Source organism: Pseudorca crassidens, chromosome 18 (genome assembly GCF_039906515.1).
Source record: "Pseudorca crassidens isolate mPseCra1 chromosome 18, mPseCra1.hap1, whole genome shotgun sequence".
In the NCBI taxonomy this organism is placed as follows: domain Eukaryota; kingdom Metazoa; phylum Chordata; class Mammalia; order Artiodactyla; family Delphinidae; genus Pseudorca; species Pseudorca crassidens.
In genome coordinates this window covers 9,456,565-9,483,390 of record NC_090313.1, presented here as the reverse complement: position 1 = coordinate 9,483,390, position 26,826 = coordinate 9,456,565, and the positions used below count along the sequence as shown (strand labels likewise).

Sequence of the window (26,826 nt, the reverse complement as noted above, 5' to 3'; positions counted from 1 at the left end):
TGCTGGGGAACAGTTGAGTTGTTTCCAGTTTGGAGCTGTCACTAACAGTTCTTTAGAGAACATTCTTGCAAACAAATCCTGTGTACACATGTACAGATAGCTCTAGGATGTGTACCTCTAGGAGTGGAGTTGCTGAGTCGTAGAGATACACCTTTAGTAGGTGATGCCGAACAGTTTTTCCAAGTGTTTGTACTAAAATACATTTCCACCAGCTGTATATAGGAGTTTTAATAGTTGCACTGCTAATAACACTTGGTGTTTTTAGGCGTTTAAAATTTTGCTTATAGGCTGGGAATCTAGCTGTATCACGTTGTGGTTTTAATTTGCATTCCTCTAATTACTAATATGATTGAGCACCTTTTCATATGTTGCTTAGACGTTTGGATTTCCTCTTTTGTGAAGTGCCTCTTCGAGTTCATTTGCCCTTTGTTTTTAATACTGAGTTGTTATGATTTGTGGGATTACCTGTCCTTGGGTTACATGTGTTTCGGGTGTCTTCTCCCACTCTGTACTCATATTTTCACTTTCCAGATGATGTCTTTTGATGAGTAGGAGTTCTTAAATTTGATGTAGCTGGATATCAATCTTTTGCCTTTTTGTTTGGGGCTTTTTGTGTCTTAAGAAGTCCTTCCTCCAGCTGACAACCAGTGCAAATCAGTGGCCCTCAGTCTCACAGACAGAGGGAAGCGAACTCCATCACCAGTCAAGTGCCAGATGAGAGTAGGGCCCTGGCCAGCACCTCGGTTGAAGCCAAGTCGAGGATCCAGCTAAGCTGTGCCAGCTTCTGATTGATGGAATGTGTAAGATTGTAAATAGTGTGTTCTCTTAAGTCACAAAGTTTGCTGTATTTATAACACAGCAATAACTAATACACTCAGCAAAGATACAGAAACTGTAAAAACACTCACATGGATATTTTAGAACTGAAACTTACAATGACTGAAATTTTAAGAAAGCATCACTGGGTGGATGTAATAGCAGAATGGAGATGACAGTGGAGTCTGAGTCAGTGGACTTTAAGATCAACCAGTGGAGAATATCCATTCTGAATACTGAAGAGAAAAACACTGAAAAATAGCTAACTTAGCTTCGGGAGCTTGTAGCTCAATAACAAATGGCCACATATTTGCATCATCAGACCCCAAGAAAGAGGAAAAGGAGTGTGCTGCTGGAAAAAAAATATTTGAAAAAATAGTGGCAGAGAATCTCCCAAGTGTGGCAAAGATATAAACCTACCAATTCTAGAAGCTGAGTGAACCCCAGATAAGATAAACCAAAAGAAATTCATGCCCAGAAACATTCTAATCAGATTGCCAAAAATGAAAGACAAAGAAAAAAAATCTTGAAAATGGCCAGAGAGAAGGGACCCATTGTATAGATGGCAGAGATACTCAAATGACTTTAGCTTTCTCATCAGAAACCCTGGGGGCCAGAAGGATGTGGTACAACATTTTTCCAGTGCAGAAAGAAAAGATCTGTCGATTGCAAATTCTATATCCAGTGAAAATATGTTCGGGGAAAAGGTGAAATAAAGACGTTCCCAGATAAGGTAGATCTAAGAGTATTTATAGCCAGCAGATACACTTTTAAAAAATAGTAAAAAGAGGCTTTTCAGACAGGAAGAAAACATGGAGCAGCAGAAATGAAGGACTAGCAAAAGAAGCAAAATGTCTGAGTAAATATGATGGACTGCTTTGAGTTCTTTAAAATCGTATTTGATAGCAAAAAAAAAATCCTTCCTGTCCCCAAATCATGAAGATATTCTCCCATATTTATTTTCTGAAAACTTTCAGCGTTCTTCTTTTCATATTTGTTCTTAGAAGTCACCTGGAATTGATTTAGTGCTTAGTTTGAAATAAGAGTCCTGTATCCTTTTTTCCATCTGAAGACCCACTTGTCCCAACACCATGTATTAAAATTCCATAGTTGCCTCACTAATTTTCAGTGCCTTCTTTTTACTTTGCAACTTTCAAAATGTGGTGACTTTTGGCTTCTAAAGCCTCATTGCCCATTCTTTGTCCTTTGGGTTTTTGGTTTTTTCCTTTTCCTTATTCTAATTTTAGTAGCACTTGGAAGGGAGCACAGCGCTTTCTAAAACTTTACCACATTTAACTTGAAGTCAGTTTTTAAAATCATCAATATTTAGCCTTACATGGTAAAAAAACGGTTAGTCCAGAGACCGTGAATGCCTTGGCCAGGTTTAGCACTGTAGTTAGATGCAGTGATAGCTGAAGGAAAGAGGGTCCATGTGTCCTGGCAGGACCATGAGGCTGACAAGTCTGAAGTACAGTTCTGAGGCAGAAACTCAGATTTTCCTGCGTGGAACGTTAACAACTCATGATGACACTTGTCTCGTGAAGAGAACCTTCAATTCGTTAAGCATCCTCTCTTTAAAGAAGAGTCAGGGGAAATGAGGTGTAATTAGAAATTAAAGAGATTCTGTTTCTCGTTTGAAAATCGGTCTTACCACATTGTGGTTACCACGTAATTAAAACTCTTTTTAAAGAGGGCAGCTTAAAATGGTCAAAATAAGCACTTTGATTCTTTTTTTTTTTTTTTGGTACGCGAGCCTCTCCCTGTTGTGGCCTCCCGCTATTGTGGCCTCTCGCTATTGTGGCCTCTCGCGTTGCGGAGCACAGGCTCCGGACGCGCAGACCCAGCGGCCATGGCCCACGGGCCCACGGGCCCAACCGCTCCGCGGCATGTGGGATCTTCCCAGACCGGGGCACGAACCTGTGTCCCCTGCATCGGCAGGCGGACTCTCAATCACTGCGCCACCAGGGAAGCCCCAGCACTTTGATTCTTAAAAGAGACCAAAAGTAACTTCATATTATGAAATACTCAAATATGTAAAATGACATACTCCATAATTGCCTCAGAGTAACGTTAGCTTCACTCTGACTTGGTTAAGGTTAGCTGGCAGAGCCATGATTATACATAATTTCTATTTTCTGATTTTTTTTTTTTAGCTCAATTTTTGTAAGTAACTAGTCTGCCTTTACTTTGAGGAAAATATATAGTCGTGATTTGAGAAGTATCTTGTTCATGGACCCTGCAGAATTTGGTTTCATTTTGATTAAATATAAGTTATGTCTGTTGGATTACTTTTATTGTATTATATACGTATTTTAAGTAATTGTGGTTGTCTTAACACCTGATTATTTTTCAGTCATTTAAATTAGTTATTCCATTTAATCCTTTGGCATTTCACAGCTTTTTGTAATCTCTTTGCGCAAAGAAGTTGTCGCTAGTATAGGGTTACAAAGCCACCTGTGTCGTGAGACATCTGTGATGAAGTAGTCTTTGGATTTGCCAACTAGCGACTACTTACCTTTTTGTTTTTGCAGCGCTTTATTTATTGTTGTGGTTATGTCACGGGCTGTTGCAAGAATGTTAGAGTTAAGAATCTCTATTCTCTAAAGAAAGCTGATAAGCTTTGAATGAAAAGCACTGGTTTGTGTGCCAGCATATTTGAAATTTCACAAACTCCAGACATCCAGTTGATTGAGAAAAGATCGCTGATGAGCATGTGCTTTTTAAAGTCAGTAGATCTTTGAAGTGCTGTGAATGATTGTCTTCCTGTATTTAGTTGTGAGAAAATTTCCTTCAGAGGCTTCCTACCTGGGGAATAATTTGACGAAGAGGGACTTGAGGAAGAGTCGGTTAAAGATCCTGCACAAGTAAGAACCACCAGTCAGTCCACCAGCTCTGAGTGGTTGATGGTCCAGCTTCATAATCTGTACGCATTTAAAAGCTGTTTTTAGTGATCATGGGTCCTGTGATGACAAAGAGTATGAAGGGTCCCCGTTGTCTTGATTGACATTTCCAGTTAGTTGATGCTCATGCATCTTATTATTCATGCAAATCGGGAGGTAAAGATTATTTTCTTCCCTTTGCACATGAGGAAGCAGAAGCCCATAGGTCCCACCTGGTTAGTGGCAGAGTTTGGGCACACTGCCAGGTTTATGTGACTTTAAAATCCATATCCCTTACACCAAGTTTTTGTCTCTGTGATAGAACTAGATTCCAGTTTTCTTTTCAACCTTTCTGTTGTTTGGGCCAGCAATTTAATTTCTTTTTGCTTCTTTGCTTTCTCCGTTTGTAAACTGGGCATACTCTTTACATCATTCTGTTAATTAAAAGCTGGAAGTGTTAGTTTTAAATACTTTGAGATAGTGGGAAAAACTATTGTAAGATGTTATATGTAATTAACATGATTTTATAGAACTTTTTTCTTAAGAACTCAAAGAGCTCTTTTTTTTTTTAGTATCTGGGCATATCCCTATAGTATTGTAGAGGAGAGAGAAGTTCTTTTTCTTAATGGGAAATCTAAGGGTGGAGAGGTTCTGTAAGTGGCTTCCCTCCTCCCTGGTTGATGGGCAGTGGAGTGGTGAAGGGGGAGGTGAGGTGTCCTTGATGCTTGGGAATTGAAGGTCTTAGTGGTTTAATGTGATGTTGAAAGCACTTTATAAAGCATTGTGTAAATGAAAGATGTTCTCCTTAAACCATCTCATTGATGAAAAAAAAAAAGAGCCAGAGAGATATTAAGTGGCAACTTAGAATATTAAAAATGTTGCTCTAACATATGAGCCTGCTCATCCAAGTTGAGCCATTCGAATACCTTTTTCCCCAGTGCTATATTATTAGAATTGGGAAGCATTTAGTGAATGAGAAATTTACTTTTTATTTTTTATAGATTCCTGCGAGCTGGACAAATCCCTCAGGCAGATACCACATTGGCATAAAAAACGGCTATGATTTCTATCCAAAGGCTCTCAAGGAAAGAATACAGGTAACGTGCCATCTAGTATCAGTTACTTCTTTTCTTCCTCAAATTTTATTCATACTGAAGAAAAACATTTCCTAAAATCTCACTAACTTAATTGTTTGGGGGGTCTGGGAGGCTTTCAAGTGGTGACTGCTTAAAGCAAGATTCTGTTCAATGGAATGTCACCCATTCATGGTTCTTAATCTTGGATACATGGATAAGTTTAGGGAATCTGTGAGTACCTTGAAATTACATTCAAATTTTGTATATTTCTGGGAGATGGGATATGCTTTCATTGGATTTTTGAAGGACTTTTTTTAACTTCAGAGAAGTTAAAGACAGCCGATTTAAAGTGGATTGCCCTATTTTTTCCTGTTCCTATCGTTTCTATGGTAATTTGTCCCATTTTCTTAGTCTTTACCTAGCTTGCTTGATCCCAGTCATCATTCAGTATTAGGGAAAGAATTACTCAGACCTAAAGCAGCTGAAGGATAGGAAACACAGTCTGTCATTAGAGAGATAAGAACTGTGAATTGAAAGAGAAGGAGCCTGCTTTAAGACAACGTAATAGACCTTTCAGTGACGATGGAAAGGTTTGAAATGTTCATTATCCATCCATCATGGTGGCCATGAGACACAAGTAGCTATTGAGAACTTGAAATGTGGCTAGTATGATTAAGGAAATGAAATTTTAATTTTATGTAATATTTTAAAATTTAAGTTTTAATAGCAACATGTGCCAGTGACTGCCGTATCGGACAGTGCTGCTTTTAGAGGACTGCTGACAATAGTAGCCCATACAGGTTTCAGCTATAAAACAAGATGTGATCCTGGCAAAGGGGCCTCACAGGTAAGACCTGTGGGCCCTTTTATCTAATCTAGTATTGTGATTTGCTTCTCCAGGGGTCAGTGAACCATAGAAGTTACTCAGTACTTTACATATATAACCTTGACTTATTTGTCAGATTCCAATCATTCTGGAAAAAAAAAATACAAAAAATAAATGCACTTAACTCAACTTTTATTGGATACTATTTTATTTTAAAATTTCAGGCTGAAATGCATAGTATTTTTATGCACTATATTAAATTTAATCAACCGTGTTAAGGTACGAATTAACATACAAATAGAGTGGTTAAATTAAAGCGGATCCCCTATCAAGAGGGTGGGGGAAAAAAAACAGGCTAGAGAGGACGGAGATTGAGGAAGCCGGCAGGTCCATCAAAATGCAACTGCAGGCACTCTTACTCCTGTCTTCTGCTTGCTCTTGGCTGAAGGCATTTCCCAATTCTGTAAGGGTTCAAAATAAACTTTTTCTTCAAATGACTGGGATTTCAGTCAGTTACCTGACATGGTATTAGTTATTCTCGGAGAAGGAAAGGATTTAAATTGGGACATATGTGTAAAAATACATTTGGTTGTGCCTTGGTAAACTTGTTCTCTTAAAACCTAGATGTGGTGAGTTAGCTAATCAGTTTTTTATAACTGATCCATTGCTTTATCAGCTTGATTATACATGATTTTTTTAACCTTTATAGGAGAATTGTATAGCATCCCAGCTCATAATAACTGTAAATGACTATCTAGGTTTACCTGAATATTTGCCAACCTCATTGGAAAGTCATTTTTCTGTCTTTGCAGAAAGAACGGAAGGAAAAAATGTGGGACCCTGTTCACAGAGTCGCCCTTGCAGAAGCCTGTCGAAAGCAGGAAGAATTCGACGTTGCCAACAATTGCCCTTCCCAAGTTGGTGCTAGTCGCTTTTATTTAAACGTTACCATGTTCTCAGAGAATTAAGAGTTCTTAGAGAATTAATAGACTCTTTTTCACAAGTTTTATGTTGTTTACTTTTACTAATTTTTCTTTGCTTATTTTTCCTGAAGTCAGTTTACATATGTGTCTATCAATTGTTTAAAAGTTCTTAACAAACATAGAATACACACACGTACAAGTGCATAACTCCTAAGTGTATTGTCATGAATTGTCACAAAGTGAGCACCCCATATATGCAGCACCCCAGCCCCTCTCTTGCCTCTTCCTACTCACTGCTGCTTCCTCCCCAAAGCAGCCACCATCCTGATTTCCGACACTTATCGAACGGCTTTAACCTGTTTTGAATTTTGTAAAATGGAATCATACAGTGTGTGTTCTTCTATGCGTAGCTGCTTTCGTTCGATGTTTTTTGTGAGATTCCTCCATGTGTGGGGTGTTGCAGTAGTTTATTTTCCTTGCTATATAATTGATGGGCCACGATTTATGTATCCATTCTGCAGATTGGTACTTGCTTTGTTTTCAGTTTTTGGCTATTATGAAAAATCCTATTTTGAAAATTCTTGTGCCTGTCTTTTGATGGGTCATAAAGTGATCGTACTAGTTCCACAGGAAACGTACGAGACCTCCCATTGTTCAACATCCTTGCCGTTGCACTTTTGTGAATCAGTTTATAAAATGAAAATAATTCTTGGTTTAGTATGAAAATAATGAGTGCTAGCTGCAGAAACTTTCGGGCAACACAGGTATGTAAAGTTTAGCAAGTGAAAGCCTCTGAAATGCCACTGCCCAGGGATGGTAACAGCAACCTGACATTCGTCCTTCTGAATTTTTCTTTTAATGCATGCATTTCTTTTCTTCTAATGAATTTTTTTATTGAAGTATCGTTGATTTACAATGTTTTAGGTGTACAGCAAAGTGATTCAGTTACACATACATATATATATATTCTTTTTCAGATTCTTTCCCATTATAGATTATTACAAGATATTGAATATAGTTCCCTGTGCTATACAGTAGGTCCTTGTTTATCTATTTAATGTGTAATAGTGTGTATCTGTTAATCCCAAATTCCTAATTTGTCCCTCCTGCCTTCCGCCTTTGGTAACCATAAATTTGTTTTCTGTGTCTGTGTGTCTTTTCTGTTATGTCAGTAAGTTCATTTGTATCATTTTTTTGGATTTCCATATGTAAGTATATCATATGGTATTTGTCTTTCTCTTCCTGATTTACTTCCCTTAGTATGATAATCTCTAGGTTCATCCATGTTGCTGCAAATGACATTATTTTGTTCCTTTTTATGGCTGAGTAATATTCCATTGTATATATGTACCACATTTTCTTTATGCATTCATCTGTTGATGGACATTTAGGTTGCTTCCTTGTCTTGGCTATTGTAAATAGTGCTGCTATGACCTCTGGGGTGCATGTATCTTTTCGAATTGGAGTTTTCGTCTTTTCCAGGTATATGCCCTGGAGTGGGATTGCTGGATCATATGGTAGCTCTATCTTTAGTTTTTTAAGGAATCTCCATACTGTTTTCCATAGTGGCTGCACCAGTTTACATTCCCACCAACAGTGTAAGAGGGTTCCCTTTTCTCCACACCCTCTCCAGCATTTATTATTTGTAGACTTTTTGATGATGGCCATTCTGATCAGTGAGAGGTGATAACCTCTCAGTAGTTTTGATTTGCATTTCTCTAATAATTAGTGATACTAAGCATCTTTTCACATGCCTTTTGGCCATCCGTGTGTCTTCTTTGGAGAAATGTCTATTTAGGCTTCTAATGGCATGCATTTCTTAATCAGAAATGCAATTGTATTAGTGGTTCTCAGCCCTAGCTGCATACTAGAGTCACATCAGGAGCTTTAAAAACTGTCAGTGCTTTTGCCCTAGAGAGGAATTAAATCAAAACCTTGCAGGGGAGGCAAGCATTTTTAAAACTCTTCAGGAGCTTTAATTAACATGCAGCTTGGGTCAAGGACCACTGGCCTGCATAGATCTACGTACACATTTAACTTTTATTAATCTGTGTACATCATCCTTTTTTAACAGCTGTGTAATCTTCTATTAGATCAAGATTTGTTCTTCAGCCTCCTATTGGAGACGTGAAATGTAGTATTTCAGGTGCTACATATAGACAACGAACTTTATAGAAGAGGGATCTGAATTTAATTATCCTTTTTATATTGTATGCCAGAATTGTTTATATAATTGTCTTTTTCCTTAAGGAGGAGTAAATGTTGAATATATTGGATAAATAAAAATGAAGCACAACTTCAGATTTTGGGAATGTGTGAAACTTAAATTTTTATTCATGAGGACTATTCAGGTGAATGTAGGGCAGTCTAATATAGTATATAGTTTTAAAAAGTGCCTAGGTTGAAGCATATGAATTTCCCGTTTTTGTAGATGAAAGTGGTTGAATAGCAGCTTGTATGTACTTGGTCATGAACATAGTATGTACTTAACTTAGCGAATTCTAAAAGAGGTAAACCTCTAAAAGAGGTTCCTGTTATTTATTTGGGTTCTTAAGAAACAAATTTGAAATGGAAATGTTCCTGATATAAAAATCTAAAAGTCGATAGAGAAACTATTTTATAACAATTTTAGCATTACTTTTGGAAATGAATTATACAATTATAGGTATGTGACCAACACCCTTGGCCAAATGATAGCACCACCGTGTAGCACCATGTCTTTCCCAAAGCAGCTGTAGGGAGTGACTGAATATGATAGTGAGTAAAAGAAGTATTTTTTACTGTTTAATATTTTAATTGTTACTGCCACTAAACTGGACTACAAGTTGCACAGATATAAAAAGAAAATTTTCTTACATTTTTCCAGGGTAAAATGACTTTACTATTGGGTCACACTGTGTCTTTGGTGTCTTTGGTTGTATGTTAATATCACCTTTCAAGAGCACAAAATGTGCTAATATTAATGTCTGTTCTAATTGTTTAGGCAAATAAACTAATCAAGGAAGAGCTTCAGAGTCAAGTGGAATTGCTTAACTCTTTTGAGAAAAAATACAGTGATCCTGGTCCTGTATATGACTGCTTGGTGTGGCATGATGGTGAGACCTGGGGGTAAGCCGTGTGTTTCCAGTTCTTCATTTAAAAATCATTTTATCTGCTCTGAAGAACATTAAACCCTCAGAACTGCCCAGAGATTTGGTTTATGTGACATTAATATCTCCAGGCAAAGCTACTTGAGGGCCAAATTGGCTTTTGGGTAGTTTTAGATAAGCCTTTTGAACCTCTTAGTATTTTAGACACGGAAGCTGACCCTTAGCTGTTTTAAAGAATCTTATTTCATTAACCAGATAGTAGTCATTAAACAGATAATATTAGCAGGTTGATGATTGGTGTATGTAGAAATGTTCCTGATTGAAGCTGGGCAGTTTGGAAAGTAAGTGCACGAGGATGTTGCAAAGCATCTACTATAAAAGTTTTAAGGGCAGAGGAGGAAAGTTGTGTAAAGATTTACCAACAGAGACCTAGTAGCTAAGTTGAAGTGAGGCAGCGTGATGCGGGCGGCAGCGTTAGAGCTCAGATCTGAGACGGAATCCTAGCATGTGAGTTTGAATGCTTTATCTGCACCTCTCTAGGCCTATTTCCTCATCTGTTAATTGGGATAATAATCGTACCTCCTTAGAGGGTTTTGTAAATTTGATGTTTCTAGACATAGTAGGTACTGGATAAGGGTAAGCTGTATCTGCTGCTTCTACTACTACTAATAATGATGATTTATACCAAGTTACCTATCACGTACATTTTCTACTTTCTTTCTTAGTGAATCATACACTGAAGTTGTGTTCCTTTATGTCAGCTAGTATGTCTTCTTGAATTACGATCTGGGTAGAAGCAGGAATATGTTCTTAATACAGATATTTGGGCATGTACATATTTCAGGGTCGCCACAATAAACCAGGGACCCTTCCAGAAATTGTTTTGTAGTTTGAGTCCCTGCTCATATGTAAAGAATTGTTTCCCGAGATGTGGCAAACACAGAACAAGATATGGTGATTTGAATGCTGTCTCTTGTTATTTAGTTTATAATGCACCGACTTAAAAGGGGGCTTTCCTCTCACAGATGTGGGTAGTAACTCATCTTTGATAATGGGTATATAAAATTGTCAGTTGAATAGGAAATCTCTACTCCATTTGGGCCTGAAAGTGGTAATAAAATATTTGCATATAACAATATTTCAATCTAGATGATAGTTGATATTCATGCAACTTTTCCATGTATTGTAGTATGTTTTGGTGTGTGTATATGTGCAGGTGTGCACACATTGTGAACAGTTCTTTTCCAAAAGCTTTGCAGAAGCTTTGATCAAGAGTTTGTAATATTAAAAAGTTGTTCAAACGTATGGTTTAGTAAATTTTGGGACATCTACCCCGTGGTATAACACGATACAGTCACTCCCAGTCATAAACCTTCAGTGATTTTTGTCATGGGAGAGGAGGTAAGGTTAAGTGTGAGGAAAATACTAGATACAAAATTCAGTGACACGGAAAATTTACTACAAAACACGCAAAAGGACTTAAGGAAATACTTTAATGTTAGCGGGGATTGGGTAGTGGAGCAGTAGGTGGTTTCAATTAAAGTGTTTCTATAGATGCTGAAAGCACTGCGGACTACGTTGTCCTAAGGGGAATGGCTTGGGGTTAGGATGTCCAGGGGGCCAGTGTATGCTTCCAGAAAGTTTTCTTGGTCTTTAAGGCAATTGACAAAGAAAGTGATAAGTGTAATAGTTTGTCAACAGTATGCTGAGACATCTTGAAGAATTTTTGTGTTGGAAATGAAATTTAATCAAATATTAAGTGAAGTGAAATCTGTGATAACTAGAAAACATTTTAGAAAATGTTAGTATAATCAATGAAAAACACAGCAGAATCATGCTTTCAAGTGCTACTAGAAATAATCTAACTTGTTTTGCACAATACTATATATTGTATGGGACTTTGATTCCCCCACCCCACCTCAGAGTTAGATCCAGAATTTTTTGAAGCGAATCTTAAAGATCTTGAATCACCTTAAGGCAAATCTCGGCACTGTCTGCAGGTGTTCTCATGTCTCATGTCAGAAATGCCAAGCATTTCTGAGGGGAGGTAAAGTGACCTTAAGTGTCTGTTTTGTTTCAAGAATGTCAGGTCTGCCCTCCGCTTGACACAATTCTACTAATTGTTAAACCCCTGTCTCCGCACTTAACCAGGTAACCTAGTATGACTGCACTCAAGTATTTGCCAGGATGCATAGTGTCAAGTGCTGTCCCTCAATAGGGAGCAAAACCTGGTCAGAGAAACACTATTTATAGAGGACGACATAAAGAAAAGACAATTGGTTTCTTTTCAGTGGTTTTTGACCTCGTTTCAGTTTTCCTTTGAGAGTTTGATGAAAAGTGTGGATTCTTTTCACACACACGTACTCTAATCCTGTCCACAGGCCTTCTCTGTCTTCTAACAACTGTCCCTTGAGTTAAGCCAAACAGACCTTCAGAAACGTATACCCTTGCACCATGTTCACATTTGCCCTCTGTGGAGTTATTTAGTGAAGTCACTAAGTTCTGTATTTATATTTTGATATGGTGCTTGAATTGTTGAGTCCCTCCATGTAGATGGTGGTTATAAGAAGTGCTGTGAAATGTGTCACAGTATTTGCTGTGAGAATGTTGTTAGAAGATGTTGATGCCTTCTTTCACCATTTGGCAAATAGCTTCTTTGTACCAAGCAGACTCTCTAGAAGCTGCTCCATGGACTCCAGACTCTGGAAGCAAGTACTCCCTGGGAACATCTGAACCTGACTAGGAAGCGTCAAGAGAGATGTCATTGAAGGGTCAGCACAAGTTAGCTGAGCAGAGGGTAGGAAAGGGGATTGAGGGTAGAGGGGAAAGATCCAGAGAATGATGGAGGAACTGTTAGCCGTTTAGTGTGTGATGGGCTGCGTGAGGGAAAGGGAGGACTGGAGAGTGATTTCCAGCATGGAGGCTGGCCAGGTACTTAAATTTTGGCATCAGCGGTGCTGCTTTTGGCATCAACGGTGCTAGCAGATGTGGAAGATTTGTTGGCATACGTTTTATCCGCTAACCTCAGCTCTGATTCCATTTGATGTGCTGCTTGTTTTCTCTATGCCTTACTTTCCCCGTAAGTGTTCATTCTCCTGTGTCTTGCTATATTGTACTTATTTTTTTGAAATGCTGTAAATCATTTTAGGCACGCATTGGAGTATACATAAAAACAAACCGATGATTTCAGAGATTCTTCTTCCCAAATTCTTCTTTTGTAGTGTGTTAATGAAATGTATGCCTTAGTATTTATAATAATGCCCTCTCTACACTATACTAGTGGGCTTCCATTAATTCATTATAGCGATTGTGATTGATGTACTTAGCTTGTTAAAACACAGTTGTTCTTATTTAGAAAATGAGCAGAAAGGTCTAATAGCTAAACACATAGTGTTGACCCTTAAATGACGTACGTTTCATTTATGACTGTTTTAGATTTATTTAGTTTTCATCAGTCTGTCTTCTAAAGTGTTTGGAATATATATTTTAAAAATTTTAAAGTTAATAAAATGAGGAAAGAGCAGACAGGAGGACAACCATAAAACTGTAGAAAATGCTTCTTGTGAAAAACAAACGTTTGCCTAAGGCTGTTATAAATGTGCGTCCGAGGCTCCGTGTAGTTCATCTAGCTTCGAGGGCCCACCTATGCTGTTGGATTCATGAAATCAGTTCTAAAAGAATCAGAAGGAAGCAGGGCCTAAACTATGTTGTCAGAATCACCCTAAACTATTCTAAAGGTCGAGGCTAAGCTTTGGTCTGATTCCTTAAGCAGATAGATGGTCTTGTGCCTGGAGTTTCGTGAAGGACAGTTCCTAAAGCTCTGTACATGACTTCATTTAAGGGCTGGTTCCTGTAAGTTATTTTACCTTATCTTTACTGTCTACTCCATGAAACATGCAGTTGCCATGTTTGTTATGGTAAAAGCAGATAGAGTGGTGAGAAGATATCTGAGAAACAGTATTGTGTAATTTTTTAAAAAGTAAGAAAATAAGATAAATTTCATTACCTACTCTTTATTCTCATCTTACAGAGCCTGCATTGCTTCAAATGAAGACGGGGATTTGAGTAAATCTACTGTTTTGAGAAATTACAGAGAGGCCCAGGAATATGGCTCTTTTGGCACAGCTGAGATGTTGAATTACTCCGTTAATATATATGATGATGGAAACCTGCTCTCCATAGTGACGAGTGGAGGTATTCTGCTTCAGATTTGCTAACTAGAGATAAATTTACAAAGTGGTAAGATGACAAATTCTTCTAGCCAGAAGCAGCCTTATAGAGAAGTTAATCGAATGGTCCCTACTAAAGAACTAGGTCTGGAATAATAGATGTGACTTGATTCCCTGGAAATTCCCTGGCTTTTTTTAAAGCCATAACCATGTAGGCTCCATTCGAGGAGTATAAGCATGGGCCAACCACAAAAAATAGATCAGCATAATTCATCTTATGAACAGTAATTTCACCTCCAAATATTAACCCTTGAAAATTCACCCATGAGTGCAAAGAGTCAGGTAAAAGGATCCTCACTACAGCGTTCTATGTAATTTTGAAAAAGTTGTAAACTTTTTAAATGCCCATCAACAAAAGAATACGTTTTTTAAAAAACTTGTATTATTCATCCTGTGGAATACATTATATAGGAATGAAAATGAATAAATTTACATATTCCTGTATGCAGAAATCTCAGATACATAAACTTTACTGAAAAAAATTATGCATGGTAAAACATTTGTGTAAAATTTTTAAACATGCCAAGCAGTACTATATTATGTTTATGCGTGTGTGTGTGTGGTAAAAATATGAAAACATAGGTGGGAAGAATGTGCGTACCAGCTTCAGGGTAAGGGTAGTTGTTACTTCTGGGGAGGGAGAAGGAGAGTGAAGTAGGACAGCCAGCTCTTTCCCTCCCCCTCCCCAAGCTCTGTTGAGGAATAGCTGAAGTACAAGAAACTGCACATATGGATACACACGGTTTGGTAAGTTTTGATATGTGCATACACCCAGGACACCATCACCACAGTCAAAATTACGAACATATTCATCACCCCCAAAAGTTGGCATGTCTTCCTTTATAACCCAGCCCTGTCTCCACGCACATCCTCAGGTAGCCGCTAAACTGCTTTCTGTCCACTCTAGATTACTTTACATTTTCTAGAATTTTATATAAATGGAATTGAAGAAAAATTTTTTTTGCCTGCCTATTTCAGAATCCATATTGTGACTGTAAACTAGCTTGTTCCTTATTGTTGAGTAGTGTTTCGTCATGTGCATCCACCATGGTTTGTTTATCCATTCATCTGTTGATGCACATTTGGATTGTTTCAACAGTTGCGTACAGGTCTTTGTAGAAATATGTTTTTGTTTAATTTGGACCAGTGTCTGAGAGAACTGGTTGGGTGTGGTGGTTGCCTATTTAAGACTCTCGGAGCTCCTCTTCACAGCAGCTGCTCCCTTAGCGCCCCGCAGCAGAGTGTGAGTGCACGGCCCCACCCACGGTTGCCATGTCAGGCTCAGAACTGTAGTAAGAGGCATCTCAGTGTGGCTTTCGTTTGTATTTTCCGGGTGACTAATGGAGTTAAACATCTTTTCATACATATATTTGCCATTTGGTTATTCTCTTTTGGGAAATGCTTTTTCAAGTGTATTACCCATTTTTCTTTTGAATTTGAAAGATTATGTTCTGGATATAAGCTCTTTGTCAGTTACATATGTTGCAAATATTTTCTCGCCTTTGTGACTTACATTTTCACTCTCAGTGAAACGGGTAGGATCCAGGATGGCAGAATAGTGTGTGTAATTCATTTTTTTGTGAATTATCGTTAAGAGACTTAAGATAATAATACACTGTTAGATGTTAAGATGAGACTATATTTTTATTCTATGACTTTTATTGTGATTAATAATGTGCAAATTGAATCTAATGGTTAAAACTTGGAGTCTCTGAGGATGTTTTGTCATCTTCTCCCCTTTTTGCCTCTAGGAGCTCACGGAACACACGTAGCCAGTATAGCTGCCGGGCATTTTCCAGAAGAACCTGAACGGAATGGCGTGGCTCCTGGTGCTCAGATTCTTTCCATCAAGATTGGTGATACAAGACTAAGCACAATGGAAACGGGCACGGGCCTTATCAGAGCTGTGAGTATTTGTGAGCTGTTGACTTCGAAGACTAATGATTAATGATCATGGATGTTTTCAGGTTTATAAAGTGCTCTGGCTTTACAAAAAATATTGGAACTGTATTTGGTGTATAGGACTTCGTTTTTAAAAGCAAAAATGCTTAATTCATTTATATATTTTTATTGAAAATTATCAGGATAAAGTTTTTTGGAAACTATGAAAGTATTATTTACATTATACTCTCACTTCTAGTAAATCCCTTAGGAAGTTGTTTTGAGCTACTTTAAAAATTAAAAAGACCTCTTCGCCAGCTTGCTCCATCAGTGTGAGAAGAATTTATTATTCTGCATTTCATTTTAACATATGAATTATATTTTACTTCAGCAAATTTAGACTTTAATAAGAACCATTCCATCCCCCTTCCTCTCCCCAGCTCCACTCTGCAAATGCTAGTTTGTTTCTTATTGACTACTTCCTGTACTCTGTGACTCCCTCCTACATTTTTTTAAGTTTATCAACCATATGCCTGAGGATAACTTATAAATTTAGATTTGAATTGGAATACAATTGGTTAAGAAACTATGGGATTCCATGCCTTTATTGTACTGGCTCATCTGTTTCTATAAATGGCTGCCTAAACTGGACTCTTAATCTTTTCAATAGATGATAGAGGTTATAAATCATAAGTGTGATCTTGTCAACTACAGCTATGGAGAAGCAACTCACTGGCCAAATTCTGGGTGAGTGTTCTTTGGCAATTGTCAGCCATAGAAGCTTAGCTGATGAAAAGTATTAAATGCTTTTTAGAACTGGATTGGATATCACAACTGAAAAAGAGCAGACTCGGTGGGTAGATGATAACTGTCTGTCTCTGAGAACCCCGCCCCCATTCCCACAGTCACATCTTTGATGTAGTTTTCCCCTCCTAGCCAGCCAGGTGGACCCGAGGGCCCATCTGTCACTAGAATTCCTCATCCACACGCAGCCTGACCTCTTCCAGGTGTACTTTCCTGACAAAATCTAGACTTGTGGAAGCCCGGCAGATCCTTCAGTGATCCCACAACTCATCTGCCCGGGTCTGTGGAGGTCACACTGATGTCATACTTTGTTTAGGACCGCGAATCGGAGATGTTCATCAGCGTCGTCTTTGGTCACACTGCACGTGCCCTTGCACTCCTGGACGGCCGTTTTACACCTCCTTTTCTCCTTGGAGCCTTTCAGCGACCTCCCCTTTCATTCCTCAGCTGATGTCCTCACGTCTTTCTTTCCCAGAGAAAACAGAAGCACTCAGAGGGAACCTCCATGCCCTTTCTGTGACCTGTCTGACCCAACCTTCTGCCTTCCCTTGCTCTGTAATGAAAGAAGTGCTGGGATCGAAAGCCACTCAGGCACTTACGATCTGGCTCTCATCTCCTCTTTCCTCAAAGACTGCTCCAGCATCATCCCTCGCCTTTCCTGGGTTGTCATTACTACACAGACATGCTCTAGTACCTGCTAGCTTTAAAATTAACTTACTAAAAAACCTCTTCATTTCACACAGCCTTCACTTACTTTCCCAGCAAAACTTAGTTATTACGTATGTTCACTGTTTTCCATGGACATGTCTCACTGCCCCACCCCATCCATGCCTGTGCCGTCAGGATCTTCCTGCTGCCAAGTCCACTGGCTTAGCCTTGACTTCATGTTGCCTCACCTCTTTGTCCTTCATAGTACTAACTTTGAAATTACCTTATTTAGAGTGTTTACTTATTGATCACCTCTCCCCCACTCCCCCACCACACCATCCCTATACACCCACCATCCACATACACCCACCATCCACATACACCCACCATCCACATACACCCACCATCCACATACACCCACCATCCACATTCACCCACCATCCATATACACCCACCATCCCTATACACCCACCATCCCTATACACCCACCATCGCTATACACCCACAATCCCTATACACCCACCATTCCTATACACCCACCATCCCTATACACCACACCATCCACATACACCCACCATCCACGTACACCCACCATCCATGTACACCCACCATCCCTATACACCCACCATCCCTATACACCCACCATCCCTATACACCAGACCATCCCTATACACCCACCATCCACATACACCCACCATGCACATACACCCACCATCCACATACACTCACCATCCCTATACACCCACCATCCACATACACCCACCATCCACACACACCCACCATCCACACACACCCACCATCCACGTACACCCACCATCCATGTACACCCACCATCCCTATACACCCACCATTCCTATACACCCACCATCCCTATACACCACACATCCACATACACCCACCATTCCTGTACACCCACCATCCCTATACACCCACCATCCACATACACCCACCATCCACGTACACCCACCATCCACGTACACCCACCATCCACGTACACCCACCATCCCTATACACCAGACCATCCCTATACACCCACCATCCACATACACCCACCATCCCTATACACCACACCATCCCTATACACCCACCACCCACATACACCCACCACGCACATACACCCACCATCCACATACACCCACCATCCACATACACCCACCATCCACGTACACCCACCATCCATATACACTCACCATCCCTATACACCCACCACCCACATGCACCCACCATGCACATACACCCACCATCCCTATACACCCACCATCCACATACACCCAGTCTTGTATATCTCAAGATTGTATTTATGTGACATGCTGAAAAAGACACAATGACTGGAATCAAGAATGATGAGTGGTTGCCAGGGCTTAGAAGGGAACATGTAACTACAAATGGACAGATAACACCAGGGAGACTTTTTAATGAGGTGCTAAAATTATTACTGTGTTTATGGTGGTGGTTGCACAGGCTATACATGTGTTAAATCTCGAAGAACTGTACACCAAAAAGAAAGTCAATTTTACTCTATGTTAATATAAAAAATAAAAATTTTAAAAAGTTAAAAAAAAAAAACCCTTAATTTTCTCAGATCACTGGTACTAAGTCCCTTGTGGGGCAGGAAAGGAATGTCTCACAAGTACCCTCTCTCTCAGTTGTTTCATCCATGAAGGTAATCTCGCCCCTTCTTCTCTTGCTTCAGTAGCTTGATTACCTCAGTGTATTTCTTTCTCTCCTTTAACATTCCTTCTTTTAAAGTCTTCTTTCCCTAGCATTCTTTCCTTCACATTTATCACTTTGGAGTGTCCTTGGCCCTTTACCTTTTTTATATTGACCCCATTTTCTTCCTTGTGGTCTAACTTTGTCTCCTTTAATTAATACCAGTACATTTTTCTTATTTGCTGTCAAGCTCTAACCAGATTTCTTATATTTTAAATCCTACATTTAAGTTCTTCTTAGTGCCTTATTTCCACTTTCACCTTTGCCACTTGTCACAGCTGTGTGTGTGGATTCCCAAGGAGTCATTTCTGAATACTTTAAGTGGTAGATGGAGGTGGACCCCTGTTGTCCCACCACCCAGTCACTGCCCAATGGTTCAGTCTTTGCTCTTGGTCCTTTTGTAGTTTATTTTCCCCACATATATTCAGTTTTGTATCTAGCATTTTCCCCATGTTTAACCTGGGGGCTCCTAACTCCTTCCCTCCACTAAAACCCAACGAGGGTGTATCTCTTGGGATGGCTGTATCGTGTTCCACCAATGGTGGATGTGCCGAAATTTACTTAACCGTGCGTTTGAGCGTAGTTTGGTGTTATAAACACTGTGGGCATAGGAGCTCAGCACTTGTAGTTTGAGGATGTCCTGAGTGATTCTAAAGCACCTCTCCTGATCCATGACCACCATCTTACTTACGCTACTTAGAACCCTTGTTTTGGTTTGTTTTTTCATATACACCATGTTTGAAAATATTTTCACATTATGGTCATATAGTTCTTGAAAAGTGGGACAGTTTTATATGTTCAGCGGAATTGTCTGTCTCTTTCAGGAGAATATGTGAAGTAATTAGTGAAGCTGTGTGGAAGCATAACGTAATTTATGTTTCAAGTGCTGGGAATAACGGCCCCTGCCTTTCTACAGTCGGGTGCCCAGGAGGAACCACATCAAGTGTGATAGGTTAGTTTCCTGTTTTAGAAATAGACTTAGGAACAAGCAGGCAAAAAACCTCAGTTCATCCAATGTTAACTGTATCTCTACTCTGTGCAAGACACTGTGAGCCTTAAGTAGATCCTTAGGAAAGTGAAATCTAGTAGGGACTTGCTGATCTAGAATTTCCCCTACAGCAGCCTGGAGTAAGGGGTTTACTGGAAGTACAGATCCAGGGCTGTGGGATTACAAATGTGCAGTTACCTCTGCTTTGAGAATTTGGGCAAGGCTTTCTGAAAGCAGTGTGAGAATGAGGATTTTAATAGGTAGAAATAAGCAAGGGAAGGGCTTTCCAGGCTAAGTAAACAGCATAAATAAAGACACTTGCTTCACTACTTATTTATAGTGTAGGGCAATTTATTTATAGTCGCGTTTCCTCTTTTAATTTCTCTTGGAACATGCAGAAAGATTTAGATGTAGAGGAAGGGAGCTTCATTATTGTGAAAAGCAGTTGAATCACATTTGTTCTATGAATGTGGCTTTTTCCCACTCTTTGGTCTTCAGGATCTGATGCAGTGTTGTTTCGCTATAATCTAACGGGAAAAAAATGCCTGTCAGCGGGAGTTGTAGGAGCGCAAAATTAGTTGCAGTCATAATATGAAAATAATCAAATTAACTTCCATTATAGTACAGTAGCTGCCGCCTTGTGCAAAACCCCCCCTCCACAAAACATGAAACCCAGCCCTGATTTTTTTTACTAAGATCATGAATGAGGAGGATGAATTGAGAGATCCCTTACGTAGTAAATGAGGCCTAAAGTTTTTTGGTTTATTTTTAAATTTGGGATCAAAATAAGGCTTACACCTCTTAACATTTGTGATTGGATGCATGACTATAAAAACTGGTCCCAAACAGTTTTTCTGGCGTATGCATCAGTAACTGAACAGATATGTATATATCATAAGTGTTATTATAGTTGTAAAGATATTATTGATGTTATAGACACAACAAAATTTGGGCATCAAAGCTTAGAACAGAAACTGGTCCTTTTGAAAATGTTTCTGTTTTGAAATATCAGTGACCTTATGTTTATAGGACGTGCTTTTATTTATAGCTTGTAAATTTTAAGCAAGGTGTAGCTTGCTTTATATACTTTGGTTTTGTTTTTTTGCGGGGGCTGCGTCAGGTCTTTGTTGTGGCACCTGGCATCTTCGTTGAGGCATGCACGACCTTTTTCGTTGTGGCGCATGGCTTCTCTCTAGTTGTGCCATGCGGGTTCCAGAGCACGTGGGCTCTGTAGTTTGCGGCACATGGGCTCTAGTTGAGGTGCACAGGCTCAGTAGTTGTAGCACACGGGCTTAGTTGCCCTGCGGCACGTGGATCTTAGTTTCCAGGGATCGAACCCACGTTCCCTGTGTTGCAAGGTGGATTCTTTACCGCTGGACCCCTTTATTGTAATTTGAAACCTTTTGATTCAGTAATTCTGTTAAATCATGTGTTAAGATAACAGTGCCTGCCAGTGTGATACATCCCTTGTGTATTCCAGATCTCTAGATATTTTTAAGTACACAAATTAAAATGAAACAGAAAATAGACCTCAAAGGTATCTAATGATCAAAATACACTGCACTGCTACAATGCTCAGTATTTTGTCATTTTTTTATCCCCAGTTTCACTGAAAATTTTATACTAAATTTTACAAAACAATTAGTTTTATGTGGCAGCATCGTTAACCTGAGTCCTCTTAACTCACCTATTTTATCTAGACTTCTGCTCCGAAGATGTGTGTGTTGTAAAGAAGAATGAGGAGCTGGTAGGCTTCGATTCTAAGTCTTGTCTCTGCCAGTCATTTCCTTTAGTAAATTTTTTTAATCTCTCTACGCTCTGCTTCCAAATTTCTAGAATGAAGGAACTGAGTTTGATCTCTATGTTCTGTGATTGCAGAGTCTAACTAGTTTGCATCTGCACATTTATCTAAAAGATTGTATGTAGGGCTTCCCTGGTGTTGCAGTGGTTGAGAGTCCGCCTGCCGACGCAGGGGACAAGAGTTCGTGCCCCAGTCCGGGAAGATCCCACATGCCGCGGAGCGGCTAGGCCCATGAGCCATGGCAGCTGAGCCTGCCCATCCAGAGCCCGTGCTCCGCAGTGGGAGAGGCTACAACAGTGAGAGGCCCGCGTACCGCAAAAAATATATATAATACTAAAAGACTGTATGTAGCATGTTATATGCTTGTTATTTACTACAGTCATTTTTGTGGTCATTTAAAAATGAAGACCAATCAACTGATTCCTTATCTTTCTAAAGTTATATTTTTAAAATTTGAAACACATTTCTCTTTTACACATAGATACACTTTTAGATACATTATTATATTTAATCCACATAATAATCCTGGAAGGTATTTTTATATACAAAAGCATACCACCTAGTGTAACATCTGGCATGTAGTAAACTTGCCTTGGTTATTAAATTTTCTTATCTTTCCATTTTGTGAGAAAGAACTGTGGTATCGGGAGAGTAGGCGATTTACTAGGGTCACACAGCCGAGGGAGCAGTGGGTTTAGAATTAGGATCCCTGTCTTGTGTCCTTTTGTTAATGACCAGATCCACTCCACAGGTGTTGGTGCCTACGTTTCTCCTGATATGATGGTTGCCGAGTATTCTCTGAGAGAGAAATTACCTGCAAATCAGTACACGTGGTCTTCTAGAGGCCCCAGGTAGGTTGAGAGTTGTACGTGGGACTATTACAAATACTTTGTTAAACTGCATGGTGGGGAGGGGTAGAGTTTTGGTCATTTTACCGTTTCTTTCTATTGGTTTTTGCATTTTCATTTTGATTAACAATCTCGTTTTAGGGAAACGGGTAATTAAAGAAATAAGTTAGTTATTTCATTGTTAGATGTATGACATAACTATTCTGTTATAAATTTTATGCCCATGTCTACAGTCCTTCACTAAGAATATGTAAGGTTTATATAAGGAAAATTTTATTTTTTTATTTCAGTGAAAGTTTTATTTACGTTTTATGGAACCTATTTTTAGAACACTATTTCCAACACCAGAAATGCTTTATGATCAGCTACTTTAACAGACTAGTGGAAAATCAATAGAGAGTAAGGAAGTAGTCAGAATTCATGAGTCTTCCCAGTTATTTGTTCCAGTTACCAGATATCAAGGTTCAGTGCAAACATTGGTAGACAACATAGACAGTGCAAAGAGAAAAGTGGGAATCACCCTAAACCTCATCATCTATCGTATGTATGGGTCAGATTTCGAAGAACATCTTTTTAGTCATTACCGTGTGCGTAAGTGGAAGCGCACGTGACTCAGGCACTTTTATAACCTACTTTTGTCACTCGGTAATACAGTGAGAACATCTTTACAGGTCAACAGATATTTACCCAATAATATTTGTTTTAGGATAGTCACTAGGAGGGCTGCTACCAACCCGTTACAGGAGTTGTTTGCATTGCTTTCAGTTCTCTGTTAAAATGTGAAACCAAATAGCCCCAATATTCCTAGCCAGGAACAAGGATAGTTGTTGAGCTGGTGTTTGGTGACGATGCGATGGTGAACTCTATGGGCTTTAACTCAGCAGACCCTGCTGGCTCGAGTCCAGCATGGCAGCCATTGGTCACATGAGAGTCTGAACTGAGCTGTGCTGCAAGTATGAAATGAACACCAGATTTGCAAACTTGGTACAAAAAAGAATGTAAATTAACTCATTTTTTCCTATCAATTTCATGTTGAAATTATAATATTTTAGATATGTTGGGTTAAATAAAATATGTTACTAAAATTAAGTAAACCATCTTTTTGTTAGCTTTTTTTAAATATGGCTTTTAGAAAACTTTAAATGCCATGTGTGTCCCACATGCTTCTCCTGGACAGCGCTATTTTAGACTTTGTAGACAAGAGGGTGCTTCTGCTTATTACAGACGCGAAAAGTACATTCATCAGGCGTCTGAGCAGTGACCCTCATTTACTGTCCTTCTATAAAACATACTTAATACTGTGGCCTGCCATATGTAAGCCCAGATACGCACACACACAGACATTTTGTCCACTTATGAGGGAAAAAACTGCTGCGTAATAGTGAAATAGCCGTGACTGCGGATAGTTCGTGTGTTGTACTGTAATTTATTTGGCCAGTGGCCTTTCTACAAAGGCCCTGTTTATCCAATGTCCGCCGTCGTAAGCAGACTCTAACTGCTTTCGTTCAGTGCTGATGGGGCCCTTGGAGTGAGCATCAGCGCCCCAGGAGGTGCCATAGCCTCTGTTCCTAACTGGACGCTGCGTGGAACTCAGCTCATGAACGGGACGTCTATGTCTTCTCCCAACGCGTGTGGAGGCATCGCCTTGATTCTGTCAGGTAACGACGTTGCTCACCTTACTACCGTTGCTCAATTTCCCAGTGAAGCGACAGTGAGTTGTTGGCTATTCCACGTGTACTTCAGCCACAGTTTCATTACTTTTCTTAATAAGATAGAAGTAACATGATAAAATGGATTTTAAAAGTATCATTTATACTTCATCTTGGTCCTGGTTCTAAAATGCATGGTTTATGTATAAGCTTAGTTAAGTAGGTGTGAAGTATCTAGACAATTTCATGTTCATAGCATAAAATAAAGTCAGATTGTGGCCGTGAAAAGTAATTGAATAAATTTCTCTTATTTCAGGCAGATATTCATTCAGCAAGCATATTCATTGGCTGTTAATGACTCTTAAGCATTATTTTAGCTCTGGGGCTAAATTAGTGAACAGAGCATTAAAAATACCTGCCTGTGTGGAGTTGATATTAAAGTTGGAGGAGAAACAGACTGTGAACAAAATAAAAAATGGTTACTGTTACACGTAAGAAGACAGTGAATATCGGCGTGGAGCCAGCGAAGCCGACGGGGCGCTAGGCTGGCGTGCGAGAGGCTGCTGTGGTGTTGGACGGGGGGTGTCGGCCCTGACCAGGGCTCAGCGTCCGGTCAGCCCGGCGGGCCTGAAGACCCCTCCCCTCTGGGGAGCGTCCCTCTGGTCAGATCCCAGGCTCTCCACCCACAGTCCTGGTCCTGTTCAACCTTGCCGAGTATCTCAGGGTCGCTCGCGCCTCTTGTCTGTGGCGCGCTGCTCTCTTTGCCTGGAGCTCCTTTCTGCCGTGTCTTGGCCTGTGTGTTCCCTGTGTCTCCTCTGATAGACACTACTAGGGATACCGACTCACGTATCTGTTCTCATGGAGCATCACCCTTTCGTGGATTCTCACACAACGGTCACCTTCTTGATTTGCTCTCAGAGCGCCGTAGCGTTCCCATGTTCGTTTTGCTCAGGGCTTACTCTCGTAAGTGTCTGCGTGTTCAGTTCTGGAGGGGTCAGGAGTGCGCTCTTACTCATCTTGCGCCTCTAACATCAGTCGTTATCAGAAGGTGGACAGCTTGGCGGCCTCCACATCCTTCCCAGAGGACAGTCAGCCCCAGCCTCGCTGCTCCCTGGCATTGCCAGGGAAGCTTCTAATCAGTGGCCATGCCTGGGATCCAGTCTCAAAGGTGCTGATTTAATTGCATCGGGACCTCACATCTTTCTGGCTCCTTCCAGTACCCTTGGTGTTTATAATGTGCACCCGGGTTGAGACCTTGTGCCAGTGACCATGTTGTTTGACCAGCAGTAGTTTAAGGAAGGTGTCATTCGAATGCCTTTTGGTACTTTTTGCTCAGACGTTCACATTCCCAGTGCAGAGCCCGTGTTCATGCCGCTGCCTAGTGGGCACACAGGAATTTTCGTTGAATGAAGTCTTTGCGTTAACACAAGCAGCTTGAGTCAGACTGTTTGTCAGTTTTTTGTTTTTTTTTTTTTTAATAAAAAAAGATTTAAAAGTGAGTGTTGAAACACAAGACGTTAAAACCAGAGGATGTACGCGCTATCCATACTAGTGAGCAGAGAGTGTTTCAAGTAACCAGCTCAACTGATGGACACTACTTTCTTGTTTTCTGTTTTTGGCTTTTAGGTCTGAAAGCTAATAATGTTAACTACACGGTTCATTCAGTCAGAAGAGCTCTCGAAAACACTGCAGTGAAGGCTGACAATATAGAAGTGTTTGCCCAAGGACATGGTATTATTCAGGTATTGTCGTTTGTACGAAAAAAACGGGTTGTAAATCAGCAGGATAATATTTCAGTGATTACTGGATAATACTCCTATTATAATGACGATTGAGTTTTTCTAATTGATTATATGCCAGAGTAGTCTCTGAACTGTAAGCAGAGGGTATGAAAACAAATTTTGTACTTAAGACAGATTGGTGAGGCTAAGGTGGAGAAACATAATGGACATAGGACATGTAGAGGGTGGAGTTCACGGCAGAGCAGCAGAGGGCAGAAGCCGGCCAGTCGTAATGGCATGTGGAGGTTTCCTAGCTTCGTCATTTGGGAGTAAAGAGGGTGGAGTGGAAGGCGAGTCCAGTGGCTAGACCAGTGTTTTGTCCAGTGAGGTAGAATTGCCCTCCTAAATGGGGTTTCCGTGTAGGTCAGAAAGGCGGATGGAGAAACTGACTTTTTGCTTGTACTTTGCTACAATGGAAAAGAAATTGGGGATCTGCAATAAAGTACTTTCTTGACCCAACCGTGTATATCTTACTGTTTGTATTCTCTTAATTAGGTTGATAAAGCCTATGACTACCTCGTTCAGAATACATCATTTGCTAATAAGTTAGGTTTCACTGTTACTGTTGGAAATAACCGTGGCATCTACCTCCGAGATCCTGTTCAGGTGGCTGCACCTTCAGATCACGGTGTTGGCATTGAACCTGTATTTCCAGAAAATACTGGTGAGTAATAACTGGACAGTAAGCTGATGTCCTCACATTTATGCTTTGAATGAATTGTACCACAATAGAGAAAATGCTGTTTAGGCTAATGTTCTAAAGAGAAGACAGGAATTGACAATGTTATTAATTTGTATTTCATAGAGGTGTAGGGGACACTGATGGCAATTAGGGATCCTGATACAATGGCAGTTCAGTTGGCAGTGTGTCTACCAGA

At 39.8% G+C, this 26,826-nt stretch overlaps 1 protein-coding gene across 6 annotated transcripts in view; it reads left to right on the top strand.

The window, feature by feature from the left end:
- TPP2 (tripeptidyl peptidase 2) overlaps positions 1-26,826 on the top strand; it is a 68,373-nt gene that overhangs the window by 12,481 nt on the left and 29,066 nt on the right. For 4 of the 6 annotated variants that reach the window (XR_010936991.1, XM_067713542.1, XM_067713541.1 and 1 more), the window contains exons 3-14: positions 4,697-4,792; positions 6,410-6,514; positions 7,498-7,554; positions 9,504-9,628; positions 13,640-13,803; positions 15,590-15,744; positions 16,390-16,466; positions 19,706-19,833; positions 22,422-22,521; positions 24,028-24,176; positions 25,794-25,909; positions 26,444-26,612. Coding sequence is in view for 5 of the 6 variants with exons in the window: in XM_067713542.1 (XP_067569643.1) it covers positions 4,697-4,792; positions 6,410-6,514; positions 7,498-7,554; positions 9,504-9,628; positions 13,640-13,803; positions 15,590-15,744; positions 16,390-16,466; positions 19,706-19,833; positions 22,422-22,521; positions 24,028-24,176; positions 25,794-25,909; positions 26,444-26,612 (1,441 nt within the window). In the remaining variant the exon portion in view is untranslated. The remainder of the gene's footprint in view (positions 1-4,696; positions 4,793-6,409; positions 6,515-7,497; positions 7,555-9,503; positions 9,629-13,639; positions 13,804-15,589; positions 15,745-16,389; positions 16,467-19,705; positions 19,834-22,421; positions 22,522-24,027; positions 24,177-25,793; positions 25,910-26,443; positions 26,613-26,826) is intronic. The other 2 variants (XM_067713544.1, XM_067713543.1) reach the window with 1 other exon arrangement.